The 17,183-nt window shown below is 41.8% G+C and overlaps 1 protein-coding gene across 1 annotated transcript in view; it reads left to right on the forward strand.

Moving 5' to 3' along the window:
* The first annotated feature begins 8,992 nt into the window (after nt 1-8,992).
* The window catches only part of BAIAP2L1 (BAR/IMD domain containing adaptor protein 2 like 1), a 65,280-nt gene continuing 57,089 nt past the window's right edge, over nt 8,993-17,183 (forward strand). Inside the window, exons 1-2 of the mRNA XM_007448869.1 lie at nt 8,993-9,062; nt 14,010-14,096. Of these exons, the coding sequence (XP_007448931.1) occupies nt 8,993-9,062; nt 14,010-14,096 (157 nt within the window). The remainder of the gene's footprint in view (nt 9,063-14,009; nt 14,097-17,183) is intronic.

Below are 17,183 nucleotides of genomic sequence, written 5' to 3' on the forward strand. Positions count from 1 at the left end.
AAAAAAAAAAAAAAAAAAAAAAAAAAGTACTGTTTTTCACCCATTGGGCAAAAAAAGTATAACACCAAGTGTTAGTGATTGTGGTAAAATAGCACAGCGGTTGTAGGAGCACACATTGCAGCAACCACTTTGGAGAAAGTATTCAGCAGTAGCTAACAAACCCGAAAAATCTTCACGTACCCCATGCCCCAGCAGTTGTGTTTCTAGGAGAATTCTCACCCATGTGCACAAGGAGACATCGACAGCTTCTTGCCACACAGTTGGTGTTAGCAAAAACCTGGAAGCCGCCTAAATGTCTCTCGGTAGAGGAGGTCCAGAAACCAGCTCACGCTGCTGTGCGGCCTGGAAGGTGTGAAATTGTGGGGCAGCCCGGAGTCTACGAGCGGAAGGTCTTTCTCCTCAGGGAACCCCAGTTTCATTCTTGGAGGCTTTCAGCCGACTGAAAGAAGCCCACTCAGATTTCTGAGGGTAACCTCTTAAAGTCTACTGGTAGTTAGCCACATCAACAATTCCTACCCGGCCTCACCGAAATTAGTCTTCAATTGACCAGGTACTGTAGCAGACACATAAAGTTAGCCATCACAAAGGGATACCATACAGAAGTTAAATCGGAATAAACCCAGTTAATACATATCAAGGTAGACAGGTCTCAGAAGCATAACACTGAATTTAAAAAGATATAAAAGTAAAATGTATTACATGATACTGTTTATTTTATTAAATGTACAAAGCAAAATTATTTATCAGTCCTGACTATATGTGTGTATAAATATGAGTTAGAAAGTTTACAGTCTTAATTAGTGGTTCTCTGGGGGAAAAAAAAGGGATATGAGACTTGGATACGGTGGCCGAAACACCTTGTGGTTTTGCAGTGTCATTCTGTAACGTTTTGATTTCTTTTCAGCAAAGGAAATTAATATGACAGTGTTAACCATTATGAATTCTTGGAAGGCCTGCAGGTAGTTGGAGAATCTTCTTTTTCTCCCCCACTCCCTCCTTTTTTTAAGGGAAAGAAAAGAAGATCAGAAATACTTGCACATGTAGAATTGGTCCATATTGTGATGCTATTGGAAGAGTAATTATATTCATCTGAAATCAGGAGTAAGATTACAAGAAGGCATCCAAAAAGAAAAAATATTGTAGAGACTCCCATAATTTCTCACCCTAAAATAGTGCTGTCATAAAAGCGTTTTCATCCCACTTTATTGAACAATTCTCAAGGAACTTGTCTGGAGGCCTGAGTGGTGCGCACAAAGGTTAGTGCCTGGGCCTGACTCTGGCTCTCACTGCCTGTGGGATCTTCGGCGAGGTTTTTGTTTTGTTTTGTTTTTTTTGCGGTTCACGGGCCTCTCACTGTTGTGGCCTCTCCCGTTGTGGAGCACAGGCTCCGGACGCGCAGGCTCAGCGGCCATGGCTCACGGGCCCAGCCGCTCTGTGGCATGCGGGATCCTCCCGCACCGGGACACGAACCCGTGTCCCCTGCATCGGCAGGCGGACTCCCAACCATTGAGCCACCAGGGAAGCCCTTCGGCGAGGTTTTTACATTTAACATCTCAGAGCTTCACGTCTCATCTGTAAAATGGGGAGGATAACCATCGCCTTGTTAGGATCTAATGAGCAAACCCGTGTGAAGTGCTAGGCACAGAGCCTGAAACGTAGGCTGCAGAGTGTCAAAATGTATCTCAAAAGGAAAAAAAGAATAAAGAGTTTTGAACTGAATAAAGCAGATAATAATTACCCCTCCAGTTTCCTTTGTACTGCAGACTTCTGGAGGTTTTTGTGTCCACAGTCTCTCTCATCCTGACGTGACGCTTTGAGGCAGGAGAGCCCGGATCGTTTGTTTTCATGTTACAGAGAGGAAGCGGTAGTGCCTGGAGACTTCTGTGTAAATAGGAATGCTCATCCATCTGAAGAGTTGACTAATATTTTCTGTCTTCTGTCTTGCAATGTTAATTACTACAGTTGATTCAGTGCACTGTCAGGTGCCTTGAAAAACACACAATAGGTGCTCCATAAATATTAGTTATTATTTCAGTGAATTCTCGTACCCCTCATGAGGTGGAAATTAAAGGTTTTCCCATATAGAGGAGGAGACTGAGGCTCAGCATAGAGAGATGCGATTTGCCCGAGGACTCAAGGCCAAAGTATTTTTTATGCAATATTCCCCCACCCCTCAGGTTCATTGCTACTAGGGTGGCATGTTACAAATTATAAATGATACAAATTGATACATAATACAAGTTGCTAGCTGGTAGCCTAGATAGATCGTACAGACTGAGAGGGCCAAAACATTGTTCACATTTGACTGACGGGAAGCATTTTTGTGTATTTATATCTTCGAATATGAGTATTTTTGCTCTAGCTCAATATTTCAAACAAAAAACATCTTAGTTGTCTAACTTTCCTTTACTTGGCTTCTGCTTCCCATTCAAGATGGGTATGAAAAACATGGCTCTTCTGACCATCAGTTAGCCCACAGGCATCTGCCTTTTTGCCAAATTTACTCGTCAGTACTTTCCCTAAAGGCAGGGGACATAATTACATACTGATGATGTTAGTCTAGGAACAGCAGCTTCCGACAACACATGCAAGAGGAAGCGAGATTTTTTACAAATGACTTCTATCTAGAAGTATTCTCAGTTAGCCTTTATGAACAGGTATTCTTGTCACACGAAATTAAAATGTGCCTTGATTAGTTTAAGCATTTGTGACATTGCTAGATTAATTCGTATGAGATTATTTAGAATAAAATATCGAAATTTTCAGAGACATACAGTACCTGAATCAAGTTATAAAAAAACTCTATTAGAGATTCTTAAATCACTTTTAAAGTTTATTCCAGTGTAAGTATAACCCACACTTTTCAACTGAGAAAATTAAGCACTGAAATATCAAATAAGTTGCCCTTGGTCTTGTAAAGAACTGGAAAAAGAAATGGAAAGAGAAACTAATTCCTAGGAATTTAAAATCAGCTCAGTTTAACTAGCTAGCTAGTCATAATTGTATTTATGCTTCATAGTCTACAGTTTGATACTGGTAAAGGTAATAATTTTTCAATAATGAAAGAGAAATCTAAATGGTGAGAAAGTTAAAAACCATCGTAAGATTGTATAATTCGTTTTAAAATTATGATCTGTAACGGTACAGGAGGCAGAGGAAATGTATGAGATAAGTGGACCAACTAGAAATCTGGTGGAAAGTGCCTGTAGGGTCCGAGTGGCCTGTTCCTCTAGCAGTTTTGGAAATAGCTGAGCACTGATTCTCCAGTGCTGCGGAGCTCTTGTGATAGGACCAACCCTCTTCATTATGAGACACAGCACAGGTACAACAGTGATGTTGCCAGTCATCTTATTTTAGCCTAGATGGTCCATATTCTTCCCTGAATGAAGATGAAACTCATTCTCGTTCAAAGTGGTTTGCCACATTATCCTCCTTGCCAAGCAGTAACTGTTGGGATATGTACTAAGCTTTTGTTATAGATGGTAACCAAATAGTGCTCCTTGGCCGGATAATGCCTTTTATAATTTATTTTGTTTTTGCACTTGGAATCTTAAACCTTTTATTTCTAGCGCCAAACTTAAAATGGATTTGTTCATTACTGCTGGTGATTCTCTCTACATTTGAGGCCCTATAAACAATTCAGGTCTTGACAGGCCTTGACACAGCATGACCTTTGACCCAGCTGCTGCCCTCCCTCCAAAATGTAGGACCCATCCAATTCACAAGGACATCCACTGTAAAAATTTTATGGATTGTGGAATATGACAGCGTACTGCTTTTTTGTTCCTGGGTTTAAAAATAACATGTACTTCAGCTAAAATAACTAGATTAATGGCCAACAGCCAGTGTAGAAATGGATTTTCCACTGTTCAGAGAGGCCAGAATTTCCAGGGGAAACGTTTCTGTAGCTAAGCCTAAAATAAAGAAGTGTATGTTGAACTTACAAGCTTAAAACTTCTTATATTTTCTCTGAAGCTGACTGTAGTCTCATGTCTTAGTTGAACTTTTTTTCCTGTTGAATCATTTGGATAGTGGTTTATGCTTGGTATTAACTTTGGAAGTTCTCATTATTTCATTGTTTTTGAAATTTTAAGATGGGAGTTATATGTAAACATTTCAAGAATTATATCAAGAAATCAAATTATACTTTCCCATTATTTGAATACGCTGAACAAAGAATAATCTTAAGAAAAAACACAGATCTTATCTTCTTTTTGTAACTGCTTATCTGCTAGAGGACGGAGCTTGCTCTGTATTGATTTCCTTATACATATTACCATCTAGACTCAGCCACGTGAGATTAAGAATTTTAAATGATGTTTTAAAAATAGTTTTATCTTTTTATTAGAACTTATATTCTTACCATCCAGACTTGGTGTTGTAAGATTATTTTAAGGATTGTAGATGAGGTATTTGAAAAATAGTTTTTTTATTAGAAAGCAACCATTTTCTAATGAAGTTATTAGATTTTTAAAATTACTGAAATCTCATACATTGCCGATGAGAATGTAAAATAGTACAGCCAACTCTGGAAAACAGTTTGGCAGTTTCTTATGAAGTTAAATGTACACCTACCATGTGACGCAGCAGTTGAACTCCCAGGTGTTTATTCTAGAGATATGAACACTCATGTTCACACAAAAACCTGTACATGATTGTCCATATCAGGTTTATTTGTAATTGCTAAAAACTGGAAACAACCCAAATGGTCAACAGTTAAATGGATAAACTGTGATGCATTCATTCTCTGGACCACTGATAGCAAAGAAAGGGAACAAACTTGATACGCCCAGCAACTGGGATGGTTCTTAAGGGCATTGTGCTGAGTGAAAAAGTAAATCTCAAAAGGTCACATACGGTGACCCACTTATATTACATCCTCACAATGACAAAACTATTGTGACTGAGATCAGCGGTTGCCAGGGCTTAGGATTGGTGGGGAGGGTGTGGCTGTAAAGGGGTGGCATCAGGGAGATCTTTGTGCTAATGGGACAGTTCTGTATAATAACTGTGGTGATGGTGACTGTTATACAAATCAATACATGTGATAAAATTCCATATAAACAAGGCACACACCCTGCAGATTAGAGACATGAAAACTGGTAAATCCAAATAAGGTCTGTAGTTTAATAGTGTTGTACCAATGTTGGTTTCCTCATTTTGATGATGTACTATGGCCATATAAGTTACCATTGGAGGAAGCATACATGGGAACTCTTTGTACAGTTTTTATAACTTCTTGTGACTCTTAAACTATTTCAAAATTAAAAGCTTAAAAACAAAACAAAGAACTTGAGGAAAGATGATAGAAATAGCAGCTGTGGCGACAGGTCCCCGTGATCAGGTACTGAGGCTGACCATCTTGCAGAGGGACTGGTGAGGGGTCAGCATCGGCTCTGGAGCTTCATGGCTACTGGTTGTGAATGAGGCTCAAACAGCTGACTGGCTCCAGGAAAACAAGCTGAGTGGACTTCCAGTTAAGCGTGGCCTATTGACCTCAAGTCTTTTTCTTCTCTTCCTTTTGAGAATACATTAAAATGATGGCAAAGAAACTTAAAGAAAACGCCTGTAAATCCATAGTGTAGAGACCTGAAAAAGGAAATATCAGTTGACAAAAGGCCTAAAGAAATTTGGGTTGTTAGAAATGGACGGAGGTGTGGTAAAGTGCCTTAAGAGGACTGAAAGAAACTGCAGAGAGGAGTACCAGTGAGAGCTGAGCCCTTCACCCCAGAGAACCCCAAAGGCTGGGGAACAGGCCCCACAGAAGGTAGAGATGGAGGGGACACGCAGGGCTAGAATAGGAGTTACCCAGGTGGTTAAACTGCCAGGTCCCCTTTCCTGCCCCAGCCACCACTGTTACAGCTGCTCCCTCGGTGTGGCAGCCTGGAGATTCAGTCTCAGGATGTGTTGAATCAGAGGCACTCTTGACTTGGAAACACCAGCTGAGGTACTGGAATTCAGGAAAAATCACAGGAAACCTGTGGGATTCCCAACCCCCTTCCAGACCTGGGAAAGCTGACCACCTGGTGATTGCCCCTTCCCCCGCCCAGTGATAGGAAATTAGAAACTTCTCTGGAGAGACCCAGTGGCCCCTGGTTACTGTCACTTGGCCAGTTTCTTTACAGCTGACTTGCTGTCCAGTCACTGAATGAAGCCTACTGGTCAGTAGCCACCCTGTATGCATGCGCACACACTTCCAGCCAACATTTCAGGGCTTTACTCTTAAATACAAACTGAAAGTCAAGGATCACCAGACATTTGGGGAAAGCCTCCAACACAAAAGACAGTTGGATACCAAACAATGAGAAGAAATAACCAGACAATATGGGGAACTGGCAGAAAATATCCCCCAAATTACAGTTTATTCAGATAAGAGATGATACTGCATCCATAAAACAACAGGATGCTTTTAAAAAGGAATAACCAAAAAAACCTGAAAGAGCCCAAAAAGTTTGAAAAGCATCAGAGGAGTTAGAATGTACAGTTGAGGATATCTGTCAGAGATAGAACAAAAATTGGAAAATCAGAGAAAAAGGGTAAGATGATTAGAGAATAAATCCAGGTCATATAAAATCCTCCTCAGAGTTCCAGAGAATGAAGAGGCAAGAATCAAAACAGGAACACTTTTCAGACCTGAAGGACATAATTTTCTCTATGGGTAGGGTCTATTGAGTGCCCAGTAAAGTAAATGAAAAAAGTACCCACACTGAGGCAGACCATTGGGTAGTTTCAGAGCACAGGGATAAAGAGGAGGGTTCCAGAAATAAGCCGCCTCCCACCACCTGCCCCCCACCAAAAAAAAAAGTCATATACAAATGACAGCTGACTTCTCAATAGCAAAACTGGATATTGAAGACTGGAGCAATATCTTTAAAACCCGAAGGGAAAATCACTTTCAACGTGTAGTACACAGCCCAGCAAAATACCAGTTAAATGTCAAAGTAAAGATAATTTCAGACATGTGGGGACTCAAATTTACCTCCTGCGTCATTTCTTAGGTCACTGTTGGAGAATGATCTCCAGCGGATAGCAATAAATGAAGAAGGAGGGGGCTCCCCTGGGGGCGCCGTGGTTGGGAGTCCGCCTGCCGATGCAGGGGACACGGGTTCGTGCCCCGGTCCGGGAGGATCCCACGTGCCGCGGGGCGGCTGGGCCCGTGAGCTGTGGCCGCTGAGCCTGCGCATCCGGAGCCTGTGCTCCGCAACAGGAGAGGCCCGCGTACCGCAAACAAAATAAAAATAAAAAAAATAAATGAAGAAGGAGGAAGATGTGGAATCTAGCTAATGAGACTGTCACACAGGGGACCAGAAAGGGACATGCAAGGGCAACAGTGTGGCAGGAACGGTCAGGCTGGACTGAGTAAGAGGACGGAGAGTCCTTGGAGGAAGTTCTGGGGGAAAAAATGGAATGGAAGATTAGCTGACAGCTTTGTACATTTGAAAAACAGTGATAGGCTCCTATGAGATCCAGTGGAGCGTGTGGAAACATTTAAGGTAGATACATAGAAAAATCTAAGGCGGGGGTGGGAATGAGACAATTATTAATCCCAGGAGAAACAAAAAGAGTATATCAAGAAAGGAAGCATAATTCTTGTACATTCCTTGCATTGTAGTGACCAGTATTTACAAAGTCATAATAAACCTTGACTGTTGATTTACCAGGAAACTGTTATTTAATTGTATAGGAGAGACTGGGAAAGGGAAAGTAGGGTTGTCTACCATAGCAGAAATCCAGTACTTATTGTCCAAAATTGAGAAGCCAGGAATATTCGTCAAAACTATGGCAGCAAATACAAAAGAGCACTTGCAAGCAAGCTGTTATGTGGGTGTAAGGCCAGGGGTGGGGAAGGGTTGGGGCAGGGGTTCTTTTTCACGATAAGCCTTTATACTGTCTAATAAAGTTATTATAGTCTTTTTCTACTAACTCGTAATGGAGGACCTTTTTATCCCAAAGAATAATGTGTCAAGTATCTGCCGCTTTGGATGTTGTATGGTTTTTTATTCTTTTTGTTGCTTGGTCCTCTACAAACAAGGTACACATTTTGGGAGGGGGGTAAAGGGATTTGGCTGGTCTATCTGGAATGATTCATATTGTGAACCTTATGGTTTGTAGGTGTGACAGATATACTGTCACTGTGTGTTCTGGGTCACAAAGCCAGAGACACATAGGAATGATTTCTTGTCTGTACTTCAGATTTAGGGTAGCATTTTAAATTTAGGTCAATGTTCTAAATCATTGCCTGTTTTATACTTATAGCATTTCTCTCTATGTTTATGACCTTCTAGTGATATAGAAATGACACTTTTAAAAATGAAAACCATGACATCTGCAGAGATAGAGCCTCATGAAGTCCATAATGGGAAACCACGTCTCCCCCTCACTGCTGTGAGCACAGGACCTACCGCACACTCCATGAATAATGAATGAACTGATGGCTGGGAAAAAAATGCCAGTGACCACCTAGAAAGAAAGTTCTAGGCTGGCCTATGTCTTAGGGCCATCAGCAACACCCACCCCCATCCCTTCCCCAGTAATTAGGCAGAGCAAAAACAACATCACTTGGAAAGTCCTGTTCTACTGATAGCCAAAACACTGCCCATATAATTAAGTTCCTATCATGTGCCCCTGTTTCTTAGCACTATCATGACAGCCATTAACTTAGCTAAACCCAAAAGGGAGCATCAGCTTCTGGACTCATGGCCCCCACAGGGTATACTTTGTAGAGATGGAATGTCTGCTACCTGCTTCATTTACAGTAAATTCTAGGCAGCTCCTGGGCAGGTAGGGAACTGCCAGGGTCACATGCACCTCACCACTCCATCAGTTAGGATGGAAGTGCTCTTCACTACTTTCAAATCATGGCTTTGTGGACGGTACCATCAGGCACACGTGGGGATCCTAGGCTATGCAGTGACACCGTCTAAAGATTACTTGGTCTGCTGTTCGCTTATTTTATTAATTTGTTTTTTGTTTGTTTGTTTGTCAGAATGTTATGGAACAGTTCAATCCTGGGCTACGAAATTTAATAAACCTAGGAAAAAATTACGAAAAAGCTGTTAATGGTAAGTCTCTTTTCTAAATTTATAAATATAGAATGCATATGAAAGCCATTCATTAAATATTTTACTTAATTATCTTTAAATGCTTGCTACTGAATTTTTAAAATATCTTTAAATTGGTAGAAACCGTTTTTAATTAATCTGTAGAACTTTGCAATGATAGGATATTAGTATACTTGAAATGAGTAAGTTGAATAATAGGCTACCAAAAGTGACATATCTTAAATATCAGATTTTGCTTTTTGACACTGCTTAATCTTTTATATCATTGACATAAACATGTTTTCTACTTTTTACACCAAATTCTTTGTAAACTAATAACATATATAAAAAATGTACTTAAAATTTTAAGATCCTGAAGCATAGGAATTATTCTCCTTTTTATTTATGTAGAAGAATTTCTTGTCTTTGAGTGTATCACTTTTGATAGTAATATGAGAAATAAAATGTTTAGCCTGAAAGGAAAGACATCTAAATTAAAGGTTGAACTTAGATTCTCATTTCAAAATGAGTGCTTAATTTAAAATGAACTCAGGCATTGGCTTTTGTCTCTCTGTGAACCAGAGTTGTTTGCTGGTTTGAACAGGTTTCATCTGAGGAAGCCAATGTGCATCTACACATGCATTCCCCTCCCAAAAGGGGAACGTTATCAGTGATCACCTTGACGTGGACCATTTTTTTAAAGTCTTTATTGAATTTGTTACTGTATTGCATCTGTTTTATGTTTTGGTTTTCTGGCCCTGAGGCATGTGGGATCTTAGCTCCCCAACCAGGGATGGAACCCACACCCCCTACATTGGAAGGTGAAGTCTTAACCACTGGACCGTCAGGGAAGTCCCTTATCAGTGATCACCTTGAAAACTCAAGATGCTAACAATCACCAAATTCTAACATGGTCAGAACAATTCTCCATATGTAGCAAGTGTCACCCCCAAAATATTCAGACTCCAGTTTTACCATCTACCCTGGTTCACTAAGACCAGCACGTAACATAAGCAGAAAATTTTATTTCCAGCGGTTTGAGATTTGAAGAAGGCTTCAGACCAAGCTTTGTGTCTTTTTTTCCCCTCTTTTTCTCTCTTTCACGATACCCCACCTTTGGCTGCTCCCTGATGATGTTTTGAAAATAAACCTGCGCCCTCAGACCCTCAGTGTGAGCCTGCTCCAGGAAAGGGGAGGTGCTGGCAAGACTCGGGACTTTGGATTACGGACAAACTATCGTTTTAGTCACTGCAAAAGTAAACTGCTTATTGACTTCCTTCTGGATCTCTGTGCTCTTGGCCAGATGTGTTCAGTGTCAGGAAATGCAGCAGGCCTGGGATTTCCCTCCCTCTCCCTCTAGCAGTACCAGTGACTTCTATGGGTGCCCCCTCCCTTCTTCAAAGAACTGGAGCCTTGTTTTGGAAGCTGACTCTCTCCTGATGATTACCTAGTCACAAGACCACAAAGTCATCACTTTATCCATCCCCGGGAAGGAAATCACTCTGACCTGCAGTGATTTTTTTCTTTCTAGCATGAGCTGCCTCTCTGAGGCAGTTTTACAAGGTGACGCAGTGAAGAGCCCACAGCTTAGCCTCCTGCTAACAGGGTTTCTCCCCAGCAGCCTCTACCACTTTAACACCTCCTGGGGCCTATTCTGCGTTTCATAATGTGTTCCAGTATTTCTGCAGGCCATCTGTTTTTGGCTGAAGCCATTGAGAAACTTCAATAAAATGTGTAAAGTCGTTGGTAAGAATCTGTAGTATAGTCGAGGGTGCCAGATGTGCAGTCAACAGTTAGATTATAGCCCAGCGCAGCAGCACAGCTGATGAAGAGCATAGGCCGAGCAGCGGCACAGGGGTTTGAGAGGAGGCCGGTGGAGTATGGAGCAGGCAGGAGGCCCTGTAGGAGCTGAGCCAGTTGACAGACGTTAGGTTTCAGTAGGCAGACGCTGCTTACTAGTGCTTCAGGCAGAAAAGACAGCATCCAAGCTGAGACCGGGGGTCCACGCTAGCATGCGTGAGAAGCTGTGAGGGGACAGTAAAACATAAGGTGGAATAAGGTCCTACTATGCATTTGGATGCAGCATCTGTTACCTATTGCCTCATAACAAACTGCCTCTAAGCTTGGTGGCCTAAGACAACAATAGTTCATTATTTTCAGTTGTCCTGTAAAGGCAGTGCAGTTGTCTGTACCCCTGGGACTCTGCAGTTGCAGTGGACTGTGGCTGAGCTCACTTCCTCTCTCAGGCATAGCTGGCTGTCCCAAGAGCACAAGCCCCGTGGGAGTTATGCCTGCTCGTACCCCATTGGCCAAAGCAAGTCACATGACCAAACAGCCTATCAGCATCCTAGACAACTATACCAGCTGGGAATTCCGGGAGGTGTGATTCATTGAAGGCCATGCCTGTAAAAATCTACGATGAACTCTGTGGAGTGTGACAGGCTTACCCTGTGGCCAGTGGGAGCCCATTGAAGGCTTTTGAGCAGAACAGTAACCTAGTGAAATCATATTGATATTTTAAGGAAAGTTTTTCTGGTAGAAACGTGTAGTTTACATTGATGAAGTAGTTGATCAACCACTAAAAAGTAATAAGCTTCATTCCTTAAAACAGTAAGTGGTAGAAAGCCTCTAATATATCCACAAAAGGGGACAGAATTATGAAAATATTAGTTTATTTTTTCTGGATAAATTATAATGTTTAAGTTAATGCAGCTTTATCATAAAAGGATATTTTACTAGACTAAGAAGGTAAAATAGTTTTAAACATAAGTCAACAGTTAATGAAAAAATTTCAATGTGTGGATGCAAACCAAAAATTTTATTTAAGTGTTGTGTAATCCTGTATTACCATTCTCCCCCGTTAATTTGCTTTTCAGCTTATCAGCACCTTGCAATTTTAAATCTTCCCACTAAAATATTACATATATTAACTTGACAGTTTACTGCCTATAAACCTTGTTTGTCAGTGGAGTCATCTCTTTTTCAGTGCTAGCTGAGACCAAAGAATCAAAAGGCACCATGATTTAGACCTGCCGGGGTTGTGTGCACTGCCTCTGCTTCGCCATTTACCTTGGGCGTGTCCCAGAATATCTCTTCTGTGCTCCACTTCGTGAAACAGGGTGATAACGTCACCACCCTATGTCTTAATGTAGTGTGGTAGATTAATTAATTTAAGTAATGATTTGGAAAGTTTACATAAATGCTATTTGTTACTGCTCTTTTTTATAATTACACTTTACAGTTATCCTTAGTCTTATTATAGTAGAGCATTAGATTTCTTGAAGTTGTATATATATGTAGTAAAAGCTGTAACTTTCATAATTTTTTTAATTCTACAAGACATGCAAAAATAGATTAATTTGCCATGAAAATACTACTTTTTTTGGCCTGCAGTATCTTCAGCGGGACTTGGGCATTAATTCATTCTGTGACCTCCTCCCCCACCTTTTTAAAACTTAAAATACCTTTTAAAATTCATCTTTTAAAAACAATACCCATGGGCTTCCCTGGTGGCGCAGTGGTTGGGAGTCCGCCTGCTGACGAAGGGGACGCGAGTTCGTGCCCCGGTCCAGGAAGATCCCACGTGCCGCGGAGCGGCTGGGCCCATGAGCCGTGGCCGCTGAGCCTGCGCGTCCAGAGCTTGTGCTCCGCAGTGGGAGAGGCCACAACAGTGAGAGGCCCGCGTACCGCAAAAAAAAAAAAAAAATCATAATAATAAAAAAAATAAAAATAAAAACAATACTCATTATAAACTGGTGTGGCCTCAGGTTTTCTTCTCAGTGAGAGGAAAGGAGCCTGAGAGGGGTTGCTTAGGGCTCTTTTATCTCCCAAATCCTGTGGTCTCCAAAGCTACCGGGCAAAGTGATGTCTGTGTATGCAGCTAGCCTTTGAGCAGGATAAGATATTTTCTCCAAAGTCACACTAAATAGGCTAGATCTTATTGAAAAGCTTGCTTGTTGTACACCTTCAGTCTCCTGAAACCCAGCCTGTGTAAAGTGACAGAAGGAATGGGTATTAGCAGCTTCCATTAGTTTGTCCAATACTCACTGTTAGGGCATTTTATAGATTCAAATCCTTTGTTTCAAAAAGGACATGCCCAAGAAGGTCATGTTGTTGGAAGTAACAGTAGAATCCAAACCCAGATTTGTCTTGCTCCTGACTCCCACCTACAACCTCCCCACACCCCCCAAAAAAGAAAAAGGAAAGGGAAAAAAAGGAAAAGAAAAACAAATCAAAAGCATATTTCTGTACCTTATAATGTAGTTTTCAGAATCAGTTTGAAAGGAGAAATGTGATTTTCAAGTTAATTAGAATCCAGCTTGTATAGCAGTAAGAGTTTTCCTGTCTCTGCCAAAAAAGAGCGGAAAGAAAAGCAGAGCATTCAGTTATTTTTCAGGTAATTTCTTTTTTTTTTTTTTTTAAATGATAATATGTTTCAGATTTCATAGATTTCTCTCCTGGCAACAAGTATGGTAGTTGCTTGTGTCTCAGAATATCTTTTTCAGTAGAAAAAGTAAAAATGCCATAGAAGGCCCAGGCACCTAGACCAGCCCACACAAGCCCCTCTAGCTAACAGTATTGCAGACCTGGATTGCTGTAGAATGACCAGCTTGCTGCAGTGGATGTGTTCCAGCCCCAATTCCGTGTTAGGAACATATCCCCTCTGGAGCTGGCCTGAGGAGCAGGCAGAACCTTCTCCGGACCCCCAGCCTCTGCCGCTGCTGAAGGTTCCCCAGGGCTGGTCGGAGGCGAGGATCCCATGAGGGCTTTCCGGTGGGTGGGGGGCCTGCAGGAGTGCAGTGGAGGGACCTCTGCCCCTGGCACAGCTCGCAAGCTCAAGCCCTGCCCCCTGAGAGCCACACTTGCCTCAGCCGCGAGGGACTCCGGGGTGTTTAGAAGAAAACCTCTGTGTCGTTTCCTCCTTTCCGTGTGTCAGTGATGATTGTGTGTGTCACCTTCCCTGTCTAGCTATGATTCTGGCGGGAAAAGCCTACTACGATGGAGTGGCCAAGATCGGTGAGATTGCCAGCGGGTCCCCTGTGTCGACAGAGCTGGGTGAGCTGACCGTCCGTTACATATACACCCAACTTGAGCGCGGTTCCAGAGCCTTTGTCCTGCAAGCCCTGATGAGAACATATAAAGTGGCCCAGATCCAGAATGGAAGAGGGCTAGCCCAGCACTCGGGTTTGTTCACCTCTGCAGTGATTGACTCCTCCGTGGTCTGTCCAAAGTGGAGGCTTAGTTAAGGGCAGGCCACTAGGAACTGGGCTTCTGCCTCTGAGGTTTGGGCCCTAGTTCCCTGCTGATCCCTGAAGCGTGAAGCTGGGGGAGCCTTGAGCCACATTTTTAACTGAAGGGGATGTGCACACAGCCTCCGGCCTCTGGCAGACCGTTTCCTGTGACTCACCTTGCAGAGTCCAGCCCCTTTACGTTCTGCTCTTGGCCATCGCTGCTTCCACAGTTGCTCTCAGTTGTGATTTTTCCGGTTTTGCTGGTATGAATCGATCCCCTGTGCACACGCGGAGGGCGAGGGCAGCCGCACCCTCGGCAGCACCAAGGCTTCTATTTACAGAGCTGGTTCACCGTACCATCTCTGAAGCGGGGAAAGGTGGATTTTTTTTTTTTAATAGCCCCACACATAACCATCCTTTTAATAACTTGTTAAATACGTTTTACTTGACAGAAGGTAACATTTCAGAGTTTAAAATGTTTGTCAGAATTTGAAAGGTTCAGAAAACCAGAGGAAAGGATTGGTAAAGTGTGTGTTTAAAGAAATGTGTGTTCCTCTCCAATTAAAAAGTGGAAAGGGAAGCAGAGGGGTAAAGGTGCATATGTTTAAGGTTCAAATAATTCACACCATTCGTATGTTAAGTGTCTTGAGGGTTTTCAGGATTGCTTGGAAAACTCCTAACTGACCCATAAAAGCCAAGGAACAAATTCAAGGTGTGATGATGGTTCTGGGGTTGGGGGGCTGGGCTGCTGCGTCTGCAGTGGATCTGGGCGCTCGTTAACATTCTCTGACAGCTTTTGTACGGGAAGAGTTAGTAGTCTTGAAACCTGTAGGCAAAAGCTAAGCCTGAAGTGATGCTGGGTGATAAATAAGTCAGTACTGCGATACTGAATAGAATCAGTTACGTGTAGAAAATTTTCAAAGCCCTGACTTGTATTCTGTTGTTCTGGCAAGGTGTGAACTATAGTAACTCTGTCCAAAGTGGATCAATTTAATAAAATACACACTGTGTTATGTAGACAGAAGCAGATAGTAAAATTTAGGACATTTGAGGGATGATTGGGGTGATTATAGGGTTCCAAAAATAGAACTAAATTAAAAAGAAACAGCCTATTTGTGTCAGGCATCAGGGGAAAAAAAAATATGACCCTTATGTTAAAACATATGGTGCTTTGACTCACCGTCATTCAGTTTGCCTTTTTAATGATTTATGATTCTTGCCACTGTTTAAATAAGACTTCTGTTCCACACCTTATTTGATTCAGCCGTGAGTTCATAATGTTGAATCAGCTGTTTCCACAGCAACCGTGTTGTTATAAACACGAGCTTAAAATTTCGGTTTCAATAAGGAAAATATGTTGCAATGGTGCAGTTTCTTTCTGTATTTCATTCAGAGGGAATGGAAATTACTTGCTGCCATTTTTGTTCCAAGTTGTCCTTTTGCTTATATTCACTCTATCATGAAGTTAATTTCCTACTCATTTGCAGCCATTCCATGATAAAGTGCAATCCTAGTAGGAGTTGCTTTTGGAGGCCTAACATTTACTTCTTTTGATTTGCTTAGTTTTTTATTTTGTTGTTAAAGTTTAGACTAAAATACTACCCTATATCTGTTTAAATTCCTGTATGGAAGAGCACTGGACAATTCATAGAAAAAAGAGATCTAAAGTTGATTGTACCTTTCTTGTTTTTCAAGAAGATTTTCTGATCTAGTTACTGACATTTTGGTATTGGTCTTCATATTTTATTATGAAACTTATGTTACAAATTCCATTTGTTAAAAACTGAAGGGGTATTACATACGTGAAGATTATGAATCATTTCAAAATTTTCATTCCTGAAGGGTATTATCTCTGAAAAGCCTTTCTTTTCCCACGCCCCACCCCCGCAAAAAAAATCCTATAGTTATACAATTTTCCGTTTAAAATTTTTGCTTTGGGAGGAAAATACCCTCTGGCTAAAAATATTTACTTAATTCATAGAAATCTGTAGTGAGGATTCAACTTGGAAAACTTGGCCACATACATTATTAATGTAAATCAGGGTGGCAAAGCTAAGCATTTCAGTCTCTTCTCACTTTAGAGGAAAGAAAAGGTGTGTGTGTGTGTTGATTAGCCTTTTACTTTTTGTCTTCTGGGTCGGCCTCAGTAGCACAGAGCTGCAGCAGTACCATTTCTGACTTCTAGCTATGGGTGTTTTCATTTTGATGTCCCTCTTTCGGCATCAGCTCACCCAGTGCTGTGTGAATCATTTAAGATGCTCTTGCCCACGAGTAACAAAATACCCAACAAACAGTGGTGTAAGCAATAAGGATGTTTATTATCCCACATAAGAAGGCCAGGAACAGGGGATTCTTGGTTAATCATTACTAAGGACTCTGGTTCTTTCTCTCTTTCTTCTCGTCCTAAAGCCCAGCTCCTCATGGTACCAAGGTGGCTGCCCTGCCATTGCTAGTCTCAGTCATCACACCCTCCCTCTTCCCACTATGTCCAAAAGCAGGAAGGAGCACCCTTTACAGAGGAGGAAACCTTTTCCCAGGAGCCCCAGCACACACCCTCTTGTTCTCTCTGGCCTGATTTGGATCACACGCCCATGACCCAGCAGCAGTATTCCCAGGCATGGTTGGCCAAGGGATACATCGACAGGGAGAGGGCACAGCTGTTAGGAGGACACCCGATGGTGCCACCAGTCAGGCAGCTCTGGTTATCAGAGGTCTTGTTTCAACGGCTTTCAGTGAAAGGAAAGGACTTAACACGCGTTACTGCTTTAGCTGTACCGTGAGCTGCAAAGTGCTGCCATGTTTTGCTTGTGTCTCTGATTGGGATAGTGTTTTTCTCCCACATGGGTTGTGTGGTTTTACTATCATGTGTGTACTTCACACTCTATTTATGATTGTTGTTTCTCCAGTAGAA

This window comes from Lipotes vexillifer, unplaced genomic scaffold (assembly GCF_000442215.2).
Source record: "Lipotes vexillifer unplaced genomic scaffold, Lipotes_vexillifer_v1.1 scaffold778, whole genome shotgun sequence".
Lineage (NCBI taxonomy): Eukaryota > Metazoa > Chordata > Mammalia > Artiodactyla > Lipotidae > Lipotes > Lipotes vexillifer.